This window comes from Lotus japonicus, chromosome 5 (assembly GCF_012489685.1).
Source record: "Lotus japonicus ecotype B-129 chromosome 5, LjGifu_v1.2".
Taxonomy (NCBI): Eukaryota; Viridiplantae; Streptophyta; class Magnoliopsida; order Fabales; family Fabaceae; genus Lotus; species Lotus japonicus.
The window spans coordinates 44,315,954-44,330,217 of NC_080045.1; the positions used below are offsets into that span (position 1 = coordinate 44,315,954).

The 14,264-nt window shown below is 35.2% G+C and overlaps 1 protein-coding gene across 1 annotated transcript; it reads left to right on the forward strand.

The window, feature by feature from the left end:
• Positions 1–3,672: 3,672 nt before the first annotated feature.
• Positions 3,673–9,226, forward strand: LOC130716820 (uncharacterized). The gene is made up of 4 exons (XM_057566823.1): positions 3,673–6,717; positions 8,141–8,477; positions 8,736–8,814; positions 8,983–9,226. Exon 1 carries the CDS (start codon positions 3,886–3,888, stop codon positions 6,574–6,576), a length of 2,691 nt encoding a protein of 896 aa, XP_057422806.1. The 5' UTR covers positions 3,673–3,885; the 3' UTR covers positions 6,577–6,717; positions 8,141–8,477; positions 8,736–8,814; positions 8,983–9,226.
• Positions 9,227–14,264: the final 5,038 nt, after the last annotated feature.

Sequence of the window (14,264 nt, forward strand, 5' to 3'; positions counted from 1 at the left end):
TAAATCTGAGAAACTTTTTCATAAAATATTAAAATTTTAAAAGATTTGCCCTAATTATCTAAGATTTACCTAGATTAAATAAAAAAATAAAATTCAATAAAAATACCAAAACAATTAATTAATAAAAAGTATCAAATCACAATAAAAACTCATAAAATCCTTAATTAAATAAAAATTCGAAAATTCAATAAAAATAACTAAAAATTTAATTAATAATCTAAAAATAAACTTTTTCTTCACCTAAAATTTATTTCCATAACAAATCTTGAAACCGATTTTTTTAAGGTAATTTTAAATCTGAGAAACTTTTTCATAAAATATTAAAATTTTAAAAGATTTGTCTTAATTATCTAAGATTTACCTAGATTACTCCTTACTAATATTGCATCAGTCATCTCCTCCCCTATGTGTCTCTGCTGTGAAGCGGTTCGCATGGAGGGAAAATGACGAAGATCGCTCGAGTATGCAACTTGCTTCATGTGGTGCTGATAATTGTGTAAGTTGATAATTGTGTAAGTGTTTGACATAAATGTGGTTGAGTAATTAGATTATTTTCATCATCCTCTTTTGATATATTTGTTAGAATGATTTTCTATTCTTATAGCTATGGCTAAGGAAAATATATCGTACTTCCGTTGGTCTTCAAAAAAAAATATATACCCATCAAACACTCATCCTAAATCATCTTTTCTCCACCTGAAACTCTCATCACCGCTACTCACAGCCACACTGAGTCGCCGCCATGGTTCTTCAGTGCCGTTGTCAGTCACGTGTTATGTTACCCGCCTCCCGTCCCACCAATTAGGTAATTTATCCTTAAATTTATCTTCAAATTATGTAATTTATTTATCCCTTAAATTTCTCTTTAAATTAGGTATTTTATTTGTATTCTATACTTCATATTTGTTGTGCGAATTGTATTGATATCAGGTAAGATATCTGTGATCTGCAATTCAATTCAAAATTTGAATACAAGATTGAATAATTACTGAGCATAAAATCAAAACCGAATTTGTCAGAGCTTCAAAATATGATCAGCCAAACTATTAATCAATGGAGTTATAATGGATTTACTTTAATGGTGAACCAGAGGCGTTCTCAAACTTCATTGACTAGCTGTCTCTATCAACTTATTTCTTTGTTGTTGTTGTTGTTGTTATTGGTTATTTGTAGTGTGACTTTACATGTCAACAAGAAAAGCAGGAGGTATGAAAGAAAAGAACTGAAGAAAGGAAAGGAATGACAAATTATGGACATTAAGCACTCCAATGGAAAATTTTATAAAGGTCGGTATTCTTTTTATTCAAAATTAATTATTGATTGCCCTCTATTTTAAGCATTAGACTTTCTTTCGAATCCTTTCTACTGCAAATTTTAGCACAATTTTCTCTTGACTTTTTCTACTTCCAGTTCTCTCATGAAAGTTGATGCATGCTTTGACTATACAATGAAGGCAACTATATGCTTTTCTAGAAATTCAGTTCACACCAAACAATTTGCTAAATCTCACTAATTCTATTTATGAAGAAAATACTCTTTTATATCATTTCTGGATCTCTCGAGCCAAAATCGCCACTAAATGGAGTTTATTTTTGGAATTTTGCAGGAGGCATTGGTATTAAGCGAAGTGCAGAATGATTGGTGGAAGTTATGTAGAGTTTACCATTCCTATTTCAAAGACCAATAAAGGTACTACAAAGTACAAATAAGTTGTTATACATAGAGTGGTTGGAATGAACAATATTTAGCAGCTTTCAGGATAAATCACTCACATTTGTTGTTAAAAATAGTTAGTCTTACAGTTAATACAATTTCTTTTGAGTGTTTTCAGATGTAGAATCCATACGGTATTCGAGCTACCATTTCAGATAACGAGAGGGAGAAGGATATGAAGTTTGAATATTTGTGAGTCTTTATCACGCCCAAGGAAATAATTGAGCTGGATTTTTTGCAGGTATTGGTAATTTTGAATTTATAGGTAAATCAAATGTAAAACAAGCAATGAAAATTTTGTTTTTGATAATCTTGGTCTCCCTTAATGAGTTTATAAACACGATTAGTAAGTACTCATGGGTAAGTTTAAATCTGATATCCTGCATTGCCTAAGGATGAAGTATTTAACTTTGCAGTTTTTATCGTAACTAGAATTTGTTTTATGAAACTGCAGACTCAGAGGCTTGAGACTCCATTAAAATGATGCCAAACTGTTGAAGAATAAGCTAGGGCAGCAATTGAGCCCAAGTGTTTGCTAACCAAAATCGTTGTGATGACTAAATTTTCTTTTGCGTATAGTGTATTGTAGTGCTTAAGATAGAAGAGAACTCTTAGAATCCCTCTTATGTGAGTGTAAGAAAGAGGAAGTTGCACCTATATATTTAAACAATTTTAGTCCTTTTACTTATTAATTGGTGTGTACAAATTTTCAGATGGCTTTTTGTCTATAAATAATTGTTCAGGAATTTTTAATTATATGGATCATAATACTTTCAGCTCTAGCATTTTTTGGTGATGCTAGAAGATTCATATATAATCTATTTTTATTTTATTTTGTTCAAATTACAGGGTAAAAAGCTCCTACGGGAAAGAACATTTTAGCATGAAAATGCTTTAATGTCAAACATAATAAGAAAATAACATTTCATATATGATTTAAGTACATTGTTCATAGTTTTTCTAATGATTTTAGGAGTAAATATACATAAACATTATGTGAGATTTCACGAGGTATGTGGTATTTCATTTGTGTTATGGAGTTGTTTTATTGAATGATTATCTTTGTTAGTGTCTTAATTCCATCAGGTAAGAATCTCAACAAATAGTGTTTTTAGCATGTCAAATTTGTATACACCAAGGTATTGATTCATGCCTCAAACACAAGAGAAAATTTCACTGTAAAAACACTAGAAAGATTTGTTCTGGGGATGCACACAATTTTCTACTGCTTATCCTTTTAAAGGGACAGTTCCTACCATTTGAGCTATCATACGCGGATACGAATTTCAATCTATGCAACAAAATTTTCAATTTAAGACTTTTTGTCCACTTTACTCATCATTTCTGACTCTTCTATTTCATTTGTTGTTTATTATATTTTTAATAATCAATGAATTGATTGATGTATTATATACAATAAACATATTCCTCGTGCAACGCGCGGGTAAAAAACACTAGTTTTTGTTGTTTTACAAACTCAATGCATTTTTTCTCAATTTATTCCATGTATACCCTCATTTAATACTATATCTCTCACTTATCACCTCTTATTTTCACAAATCAAAATCATAACAAGTTTTTTAACCAATAACTATCATTCTCTTTCTTCACTTTAACTCAACATTAAATAAGGGTGTTTATGTCAATAAATATATCAATAATTGCACTCTTAAACAATGTGCATAACCTTAAACAACAAATTATGAGGAACGGAGGAGTTTAAATGAAAGTATAAATGTTTTTTTTTTTTTTTTTTAGCTCGACAGCTTTCCTGCGTTGAATTAGGACACCATGCTCTCACCCGAGAAAACTTTTTGACAATTTTTTTTTCTTTCTAATGGTTGATATGTATATTTTTAAAATTTCTGTTAATACCATTGTTTTTTTAAGTTTAATAGATTTACATTCAAAAAATAAGATTTCTAATAATTTGTCTAATTGTTTATTTTTTCAATACATGCACTTTAGGTTACGAGTTAAAAATTTGTGTAAGTTTTTGTCAGTGAGTGCATTCAGGACACTAGCGAAATCCACAATTCATCTACCGGAGCCGCCGCCTCCTCCTGAACGGTTCGCCAATCCACCTCTCACCACCGCGACTCCCGTCGCAACCGCCGGTATCACCCTCCATCTCCCCATGCCATGAGTTCCAGTTGAACTTGCAGAACAACAATGGAGTTCTCCGAAGAATGGAAGACCCTGTTTCCAATAGGCGCATCCACTGTATCCCCTCTTCTCCTCTCCGATTCCAACGCCACTGGTCCTCTCTTCTTCAACCCCATCCCTCACTCCCTCACCTTTCTCCTCTCCTCCACCTCTCCTCTCCCCCCTCTCCATCTCCCTCCTCACCTCTTACCCTCTCGCTTCCTCGCCTCCTCTGACCCTTCCTCCATTCTCCCCTCCTCTGCTTCCTCCATTGCTTCCCTCTTTGCCTCCGACAATGAAAACTGTAACGCTTCGTTTTTCCTCCGCAACCGTGTACACCTCCTCAGATACCCTGATCGCCCAAACGCTGTCGTTTTGTTCCCAACTGGTGCCAATGATGAGAATATTGGTTTTTTCATGGTCTACGCTGAGGATTCGGAGGTGCAGTTTCAGGTTGATAGTGAAGGGCATGTTTTTCAGACTGATACTGGACCTAAGCACCGTATCTTGAGAATTTCAGTGACCCCAGTTGATGATTTTGGTCTTGGAGAGTCTGGGAGTACAGGTAAATCTTCCCCTGTTATTGGGTATGTGATGACTTCTACACTGTATTCTGTTAACTGGTTTGTTGTGAAGCATAATTTGGTTCTGGAGAGGCCTAGTGTGTTTTATTTGGGTGGTAGAGTATTCAAGAATTGTCCTGTCCATGCTTGTTGGAGTCCTCATATATTGGAGGAGAGTTTAGTTTTGCTAGAAAGTGGTGAGTTGTTCTTGTTTGATTTGGAGTCTCGTGGTTTCGGTACAGATTTCAAGGGGACGAGGTTGAGAGTACCATGGGGTGATTCCGTTGTTTCTGAAAAGATGGTATGGTTGAGTTGTGAATTTAGTTGGCATCCGAGGATTTTGATTGTTGCTCGCTCTGATGCTGTGTTTTTAGTTGATTTGAGATTGAAAGAATGTAGTGTGACTTGTCTAGTGAAGATTGAGATGCTGCGTATGTATGCTCCAGCTGAAAAAGAGCAGTTTCTTGCTTTGTCAAGGGCTGGTCCTGATAACTTTTACTTCGCTGTGGCTTCTAGCAGTCTTTTGCTTCTCTGTGATGTAAGGAAGCCTTTGATGCCAGTGTTACAATGGTTGCATGGTATTGATGGACCATGCTACATAAATGTATTAAGCTTGTCTATGTTGAGGTCTCACTCCAAGGAAGATACTTTTAAGCTGGCTTCTGACTCGGGATTTTGCATTATCTTGGGATCATTTTGGAACTGTGAGTTCAATATGTTCTGCTATGGATCTTCATTGCCATTTCAAAAAGGATCTATTGCTTCGAAGCTTTCTAAGATTAGCACTACCTTTCGTGCTTGGGAGCTTCCATTTGAGATCAATGTCTCTTGTCGTGAGTGTCATTGTGGAAGTTGTCTCTTGAGGGATGAGTTGTCAAAGGATGCACTTCCTGAGTGGATTGATTGGCAGCTAAAGAAAGAGATAGTTTTGGGATTCGGCATTTTAAGCAATGACCTTGCTTCCTTACTCTGTGAACCAGATGAGCATGGTGGTTTTACACTAATAAGGCTAATGTCATCAGGGAAGTTTGAATTGCAGAGATATCAGGCCTCTTGGGCTGTGGCTAGAAACATAGAACATTGCCATGAACAAGGATCATGCTTGGACCGACAGTTATTGTATCCCATGAATGATGAGAAATACAAATTTCCAAAAATATTTCATTACCTAAAATTGGACTACCTTTATGCTTATGCAAATGGTAGTCTTACTCAAAACCTTTATACCAAACTAAAAAAGACTGATATGAATGCTCGAGACAAAGAGCCTTTTTGTGCAGAAGTACATGAGTTATTGTGTGAGAAATTAAATGCTTGTGGGTTTGGCCAATCAAGATTGTGTCCTGCAATTACTAATGTTTTCAAAGATGTCAAGCTACCAACAAGTTTCCATGAGGTTGCTTTAAGAAGATTGTGGGCTGACTTGCCTTTGGAGCTATTACAGTTGGCGTTTTTGAGTTATTCTGAATGTCGTAAAGTTACTGGAAACAGCCAAAATAGTTTAGCTTTGGAATTTCTAGCTGTTCCAGCCCTTCCTCAATTGCCCCCATTTTCACTAAGGAAATCTTCATCCCACAGCAATGATGACATTGTGGGTCCTGTCATTCCTTTTCCTGTTCTACTTGTGCTTCATGAATTTCACAATGGCTACTCAGATTCAGAAAGAGGTCAATTTTCACTAGAAGCAGAGATTGATCTCAAATACAATGAAGTTATGCAGGTGGCTCGTGAGATTTCTGTTTCAGCTTCCTCTACGCACATGGATGATCATGCAGTCTCCCTTGCTGATGATGGGGAGGATACCAGGGTCGGTTCTTCAAAATCTAAATGTGTATACTGTCCAGTTGCATTCAATTTCTCTGCCGCGAACATTGTACCGGGAAACTCTGTTTATAGGGATTCAAATTATGATACATTTATTTTTCATGTCTCTGAGAGTAAGCCTTGTGAGCAGACTGAATCTGTTGGGCAAGAGATATTTGATGATCTTTGCCCCGTTGAGTTGAGGTTTGATGCTCCTGTAAAGAAGTTTGAATCTCAGGATTTAAAGGCATACAATCTATTGAAGAGACAAATGTCTAAGTGGCAAGAAAATTTTGATTTGTATAAGGAATTTTGCATTCAATCTAACTTCGAAAAAGTAGTGAACATATAACCCCTCTCTTATCTATCCTCACTGCCTTAGACCACGAGTTATTGAAGAAGCTGAATTTTGTTCCCCACAATATGCTGTGTTTGGTAGATCCTTGGAGACAAAACAAGAAGTTGTAATCTTCCGTAAGAAAGCAAGTTTAAGGTAAACTTTCTACGATTTTACTGGTGCTGTTGTCATTTTTCTGTTCTAATTAGAAACGGATAAGTAATCTGATAACAATCAATACTGTTAGCTTCATTCTTTTGTGAGTTTCATTCTTTTCTTGCATTCTCCAATCTCCAGGTTTGTGAGCTTCATTCTTTTTCTTGCATTTTTTAACAAAATATTTCGGTGATTCTTGCTTGTTTGTTAGTTTAATTGTGATGTTCTGCTTAATTTGGTCATGGATAATTGTTGCTTGCTTGTTTATTTTCCGAGAAAACAAGTTGTGAATTTTTCTAGAATATTAGCAAATGGGTATTCCTCTTTTTTTAGTCTGGGACTGATTAGAACAGATTGAATTACTGAACAATTATACAAGTAGTGGTGTTCGAGACTCGAGAGCCAATTCTCTCCCTGGAATTGATAGCCAGTCCTCTCCTACTAATTTCACAGATTTTCTGAATAATCCAAACTATCTTACATAACTCCTATTTAAAACAACTCCAATACAGTTTTATTAAATATAAGCACCCCTAATCAGTTTTATCTAAACATTACATTAAATTATAACTGAACATAACTACTAATAATTAATTAGCAACTACTCCTAACTTCCCTCAATTGTCAACCACCCCTTGCTGTCCAGGATCTGATGGAAGCTGGAAGATTCACCTTGTCATCAAGGTGATAACCCGGGAAAGCTTCTTGAATTCTGGCCACAGATTCCCAACTGTTCTCACATTAAGGAAGACTGTATGAAGTTTGTATTTTTAAGAGGGGATGGCACCAAAACCAATCCCCTAAACATTATTCATGGTTAAATAAAAAATGTAGAAAATGGGTATACTGTGTAATGCTAGGTAGAAACTTTTTCATTCAAATACACACCAAAATTTAAGTGCAGGCACTTATAATAGATGGTTTTTTTTTTAAGGTAGTATGATCTGATTGGTAGTTTGAGGTAAATATTTATTAAAAAGGCCATTCTTATCATAGTACATAATCATCTGACAAATGTTCTCCTGTCAACAGAGTGTCTGATATAGAAATGCACAGATTAGATTATTCCTTTGACATTGTGAACTTTTTATGGCGAATGCACTTGATATCTACACTACACATGAAGAAAATTTCAGTATTTAAGAATTGATCTTCACCTCCGTTATTATACTATACAAGTGAGCTGTTATTGCATTAACAAACATCAGTAATCTTAATAGTTAATACAAAAGAACTTTAAGTGCTAACCAATTTGTCAGTCCAAAGTACCCAGTTTATCCACTGTTAATTTTATATTTCTTTTTATTTCAAAAAAAAAATTCTTTTATTTCATGTTGAATGTTCTGTTAAGTCTTAATGTTCTCAGATCATGCACAAAATCACCATCTTTGAAACAAACTCTTAACTTCTTCTGTTTCTGCAGTCTATTTACTGGAAGGCCTAGAAGTCCAGAAGTTGTGGTTGATGAGACATGGTTTTCAGCTCCAGATTTCTGTAGGGAATCAAGTTTGTGCTATTTTTCATAAATTTTATGCAGAAATGAAAAACTTGAAGCTCGTGCAGCTAGAATATGTGATTTTGATATAGTTTGTTCAAGTCTGGATTCTAGGCAATTGAATTGAGCTGGAATATCTTGCTCAGCAAGCTATATCACTTCTTTTTCTTTATCAACATTCCTAGTCAGGCGTTGTTGATTTGCAAGATCACTGGGCTGCAACCTTTGGTGTTTCAAGTGTTAGGATTTTGGCTAATATAATTTGGTAAGGACAAGGATTGATTGGGGTCTTCTGTTTTCTTTTTATATCAATATTATTATTGTTTTCATTGTGGTGTTCTTTTGTTGTGCTGTACTTTTGTTGTTCCTGATTGTGGTGTTCTGTTATTTTAAGCTCTCTCTCTCTCTCTCTATGACAAAAAATGCTTGTAAATAGGTCTTGTTAAATAATATCAGGAACTGTCGTAATCTGATTAGACTTATACCCTATTTATGACAATGATTTTGATGTTTTTTAATACAGGAGCAGATGGTTTCTGATAGAGTTGCTGCCTAGATAATTGGTTAGCATTTAGCAATAAGCTTCCATAGAATTCGCCCAGGTATGATCATATTCTATTAAACTAAGGCAAGGAATATTGCTTAAGTTGTGCTCACTCTTGATTGATTCCTTTAAAAATAATAAAACTTTGTTGGCATTTATTGCCGAACGTGAAAGGAGTTGTTCACCAGTAAAACTTCAGCTTATGATCACTGTTCTTTTTTCTCAGAGATGTTCTCTTGTGAACCTGTTTCTGATCTAAAGAAGTCAAGTTCAAATCCAACACATGTAATACAGTGATAGTACACTTCCACATCATTTGCAGTGTACATGGTGCAGGTGCATCAACTAGTTATAGTCTCTTAGAGCAAGTCACAACTGTTTAATTTGTATACAATAATGTACATGCCTCAAGTGACTGCATGTTTTGTGTATGTGTGTGTATTTCTTTAATGACACTTTTTGTTTTAGAATTTTGGTATCATTTTTAATAAGTCGTCTTATTTATTTATTACACAGAAGTTATGAGTGTGGGAAGGAAAAGATAAATTGGTTTTAAAAACTGGTTTTAAAATCGGATTTGATTATAAGGTCCAGTTTTAGGGAACAGATATGTTTCAAATTCGGTTTTAAAATCAGTTTAAAACTGGTTTTGAATATGATTAAAATTGGGATTGAACCATATTCCGTTTAGAACCGGTTTTCAACCATATCCAGTTTTTAGATTGGTTTTAAACCAAAGCCGGTTTTCAACTTGGTGCATGATCGGTTTTGATCTGATTCTTTTAAACTTAACCGGTCTGGGAGGAAAAAAAGTGGTTCAGTTATTAAAACTAAACCATAAAATTAGTTTTTTGAAATGGATGTGGTTTGATTTTTAAAAAATCCAATTATGAACAACCCTATACGTATATCACAGTTATTAAAATGGGATGGAATGAAGGATAGATAGACATGGGGCAAAGGATTAATATGCAGCATGATGGGAGGGCAGAGAACAAAGGAAGGGGTTCATGATTTAAGTGAAACATTCCACATTTCTACAAGAAGGATCTAACAGTGGTAGATCTAGTTTATAAGACATAAATTTGTCTCAGACTTGTTTTTAAGTTTTAATTGGAGATATGGGTTAGTGAAAAACTGACACAATGTTACTTTGACGCATAATTTCAAACTAAACTAGGAGAGATATTAGATAAAGAGAGAGAAATAAAAGATACATGTGATATGATAGAAAAATAAGGGAGACAGAAAGATAAATAAGTGGAAATGAGATAGAAGAGAAAATGAAATGTGAATGAATAAGAGCTCTTAATTTTGAATGAAATAACATTTGAGTGAGAATAAAATATATAAATGAGTGTGATCCTGATAGTGGAGTAAAATAGGAAAGTGAATATAATTTTACACCCTCTCACTCATTTCTCTACACATAGCATCTCCATCCATGGGTTCTTATATAGGTTGCTTAACACTATTTATGTGGGCCTAGAGTATCACATCGGATTTAAACAACTCATAAGCAACTCATGCAAATTTCACTCTCACCACAATCTCTTATTTTACTTTTTGTTGGACATCACAATACCCTATATATTTATATTTTTTACTTCCACCTCATTTTGATTTAAATATTATTTCAATACAATTTAATTAATATTTATATCAATATGATACAATTAAAATTGAACATGGTAAGTTGAAAAACATAAAAAGAAATACATTACATTATATTATACAACTAATGATGAAAGGAAATACATATCAAATTTTTTTTGATAGGCAAGAAATACATATCAATGAAAAGTATATAACAATACATTTTAAATCAAAGACATAATATGGCATAAAGATTAATTTTAATCATTTCTTATACGCTCCCAAATAGGCTTTACCATATATGCTTGAAATTGGCGATGGATTTGTCTTTGATGTACATGTGCTCTTCTTTCAGGGAATGTTGTAAAAGTCAGAAGATGGCCATTAGATACTTGAGTGGTTGAGATGCAATTATCCACCTGGTTGTAATAAAAATTACCATTTTACCCTTCATGTTTGTCTTCAAGTTCAACAATCATGTTATGCAATATGATGCATCCATGCATTATTTGCTTCTTGGTATTCACATGTCAAGAGTGTGAACGACCACGAGCAATCGCAAATGAAGATTGAAGCACTCCAAATGCATGTTCAATGACATTTCTTGCTCCTTATCATTTGCTAAATAATTTTCTATTTTCTTCTTGTGAGACCCAAGCTTTTAAGTTTGGAATGAACAGAATAAAACTTCTTTTCACGATTAATTTGATGTAACGTGAAGGAAAAACCTGAACAAGGGGTAAATGGATGGAATGAATTTGTGAAGGAGAAAGTTCAAGAAAGGCTAAAGATGGTATCAAAGTCGATAAGAGTTATAGCACGACTAATATTCGCATTTTAAACCTAGGACAAGAACCTTAGGAAACAAAACTATGTTCCACCCTTGGAACACTATAGGAATATAATTTTCAACTAATTTCCACCCTTGGAACACTATAGGAAATTTTCCAAAAATCTTCTAGAGGAATATAAGACTTTCTCTTATTCCTTTCCATAACCAGCATTTCGATACGAAACCCTAGAATGTAAGAACGTCAAATTCCGATACTCGGAGGTTTGCCGAAACCGAATCCCTGATAGCTCAGAAACCCTAAAACCAACGGACGATGAAGACTTTTTCTATTCCGAGCTTCAAACGAAGATTCCACCCGCGTTCACCTATTTCTCTCGATATTTCTAATCTTTCTTCAGAACAAAGTTTTCTCATCCGACATCAACTGCAAAAAGTAGTTTTCGGGTAAAACCGATTTACACCGACTTTTGATCATTTGATTAATTTCCAAGAAACCTGTTTTGAGTTTTGGAATTCTGTCGCCAGAACCTATCTTAGAATTCTCCGAGGATTACGCAGGAGAAATCGGAATCGCGAAATTTTCATTTTTCCAAATTTCCCGAAACCTATAAATAGCGGGAAAATGAAAAATTTTCAAAAAACCTCCCCATCTTCTTCCCCAAACCCGCGAGCCCCAAGAGAGAGAGAGAGGATTCTGATTTTCTTCATTTCTTGCCCGTTTGCTGCACAGATCGTTGCAAATCGAAGACCTTGAGGTAGGATTACCATATCTCTCTTCTGATCGTCGTTTCTATCGCTTTTCTCTATGTCTTTCTGTGCTCAAAGTTTTGAGTCTTTTGTAAAACTGTCCAAATAAGCTGATTTCAGTGTCTAAACATATTCTCTGCATGCTCCTGAGCGTGTTCTGCGGATTATATTTTGTCGAATGTCGCCGAAATGCCGCCGGGATCAATTTTTGTTGGAAAAACCCATTTCTGGGCAAAGTTCCGTTCTTTACGTTAAAAATTCACGACTTAGCTTCGTGCTAGTTGGATTAGTCGTCATAAACGTCGTTGTTGACGTCCCCATCCAATTTGTTTTTCGAAAATCCAGTTTTGAGATTCTGAGCTGAAAATAATGACCAAAATACCCATGCGACAGTTTTTCATCCGAAAATTTTTCCGAGCTTAGAACCGTCTTAGTTACGGCTAATGATAACCTAGGAACCAAGTTTGATCGAAGAAAAATCGATCCTCCTAATTAGGGAAAGTGGCCGAGAGCTCCATTAAGGGGGAGGGAATTTTGGTTTTTCGAAAACTTGTCTTAACGCGTTAGATTGTAGTACGTAGGAGTTGGTAATGTGTCGTGTGACCCTAGTGCGTTTTGTTTGTTGAGTTTCTGACTCATTGTGCTTGATTTCTGTGATTTGTCTTAAGGCTCATTTGAAGAACTTTGTGAAGTTCAAGAGGAGGATTGTGAAGGAAACCTTGAGAAACACCCTGGAGAACCTACAGGTGAGGGCTTCTCACTGAATACTAGATAATGAATTAGGTGTCGACGAATTCGACTTGATTTATTGTTTATGCACTTGATTGTGTTTGACTGGGAAAAACGTTTTCTGAGGCTTCGGCTGACAATTGATAATCTTTTATTGCTTGATTGCCATTGAGGTTAATCTATATGCTAAATGCTACCTGGTTAACTTAGGATGTGTGATATCTGCCCTATACGCTAAATGCTACTCCCTCCGGTCCTATTTATAAGCAACAAAAAAAAAATTCACATAGTTTAAGAAATGTAGTTAAACTAGATAAAATGCATTAAATTTGTCTTAAATTAAAATGAACTTCCAAAATTACCCTTTGTTATTAGTGTTGGAAAGTGGAAAAGAAAGAGAATAATTAATGAGACACATTTTACAAGTTAGAATTAATAAGGGCATCATTGGAAAAAATTAATTAATATAGCTCAAACTTTCATTTGGTTCTTATAAAAAGGACCAAGATTTTTCTTCTCTTTCATGCTTATAAATAGGACCGGAGGGAGTACCTGGTTAACTTAGGATGTGTGATATCTGCCCTATACGCTAAATGCTACCTGGTTAACCTAGGATGTGTGATATTGCCCTATATGCTATGTGCTACATGGTTATTCTCCAATGTGTTGATATATGTGTCATGACTGTTGGATTGTACTGTTTTGATTATGCAAGTACACATATATCTGTTATTCGACAGAGTGAGGATAACGGGCGATTATGCCGAATTTATCGTGAGTTTTTGAGGAAGTTTGACGGGACGGACCGAGGTTCGGACCCTTGATATTGTTTGATGGATCGAGACCTTCTCTGGGAATAATTTGGGATTATGGGATCTTTTGAAATTTATAGGACTTGAGCTAAAACTAAATGGGAGTTATTTCACAAAGGAAAATTCATAAGACACTAAACAACCTCTAAACCTTTAATTAATGATTACAAATTCAATTAAGAGCTTAAGACATGAATACTAGCCTTTGGAAAATGAGAAGTGTCGCCGAGTCCAAGTTTGGGGAAACTGGATGAGTTTCCGAGTATGTTGATACTCTTTGCTCGAGAAGCAGTTTTGTTGTTCGACTATCTAAAGGATAAGTCAGGAATTGATAATTTTGGAGTACGTTGATGCTCTTTCGCTCGATGAGCAGATTTGTTGTTGGGCTATCTTGAGGATAAGCCGGGAAACGGGTAGTTTCCAAGTACATTGGTACTTTTTGCTCGCTGAGCAGTTTTTGACCATCGGATGGAGATGAGTCGGATGATTCGAGAAATCATCATGAGTTACTTTTGTAATTAACTGTCTTTTGTCGCAGAATCGACGTTTACCTTAGGGTATTCTTTTTAGAGACAATTAGTTAGCTAGAACACGTGACGACGTGACGAGTGAGGTCGGAGACGTTGTTTGGCTAACCACTTGCATTCACGCACTCATTGAGGTTAATACACGGTGGGATTGCCGGACCTCGTTGGATTCCATAAATGGTCATAAGACCCGGATTTCCATGTAAGAACACTGCGGTGATTCTTGGTAGCAGACGGAAATGGCAGGCCTGAGGGTTTACTGCTGATCTGACTACACTTTGTTTGGTATAAGAGACACGCGAGC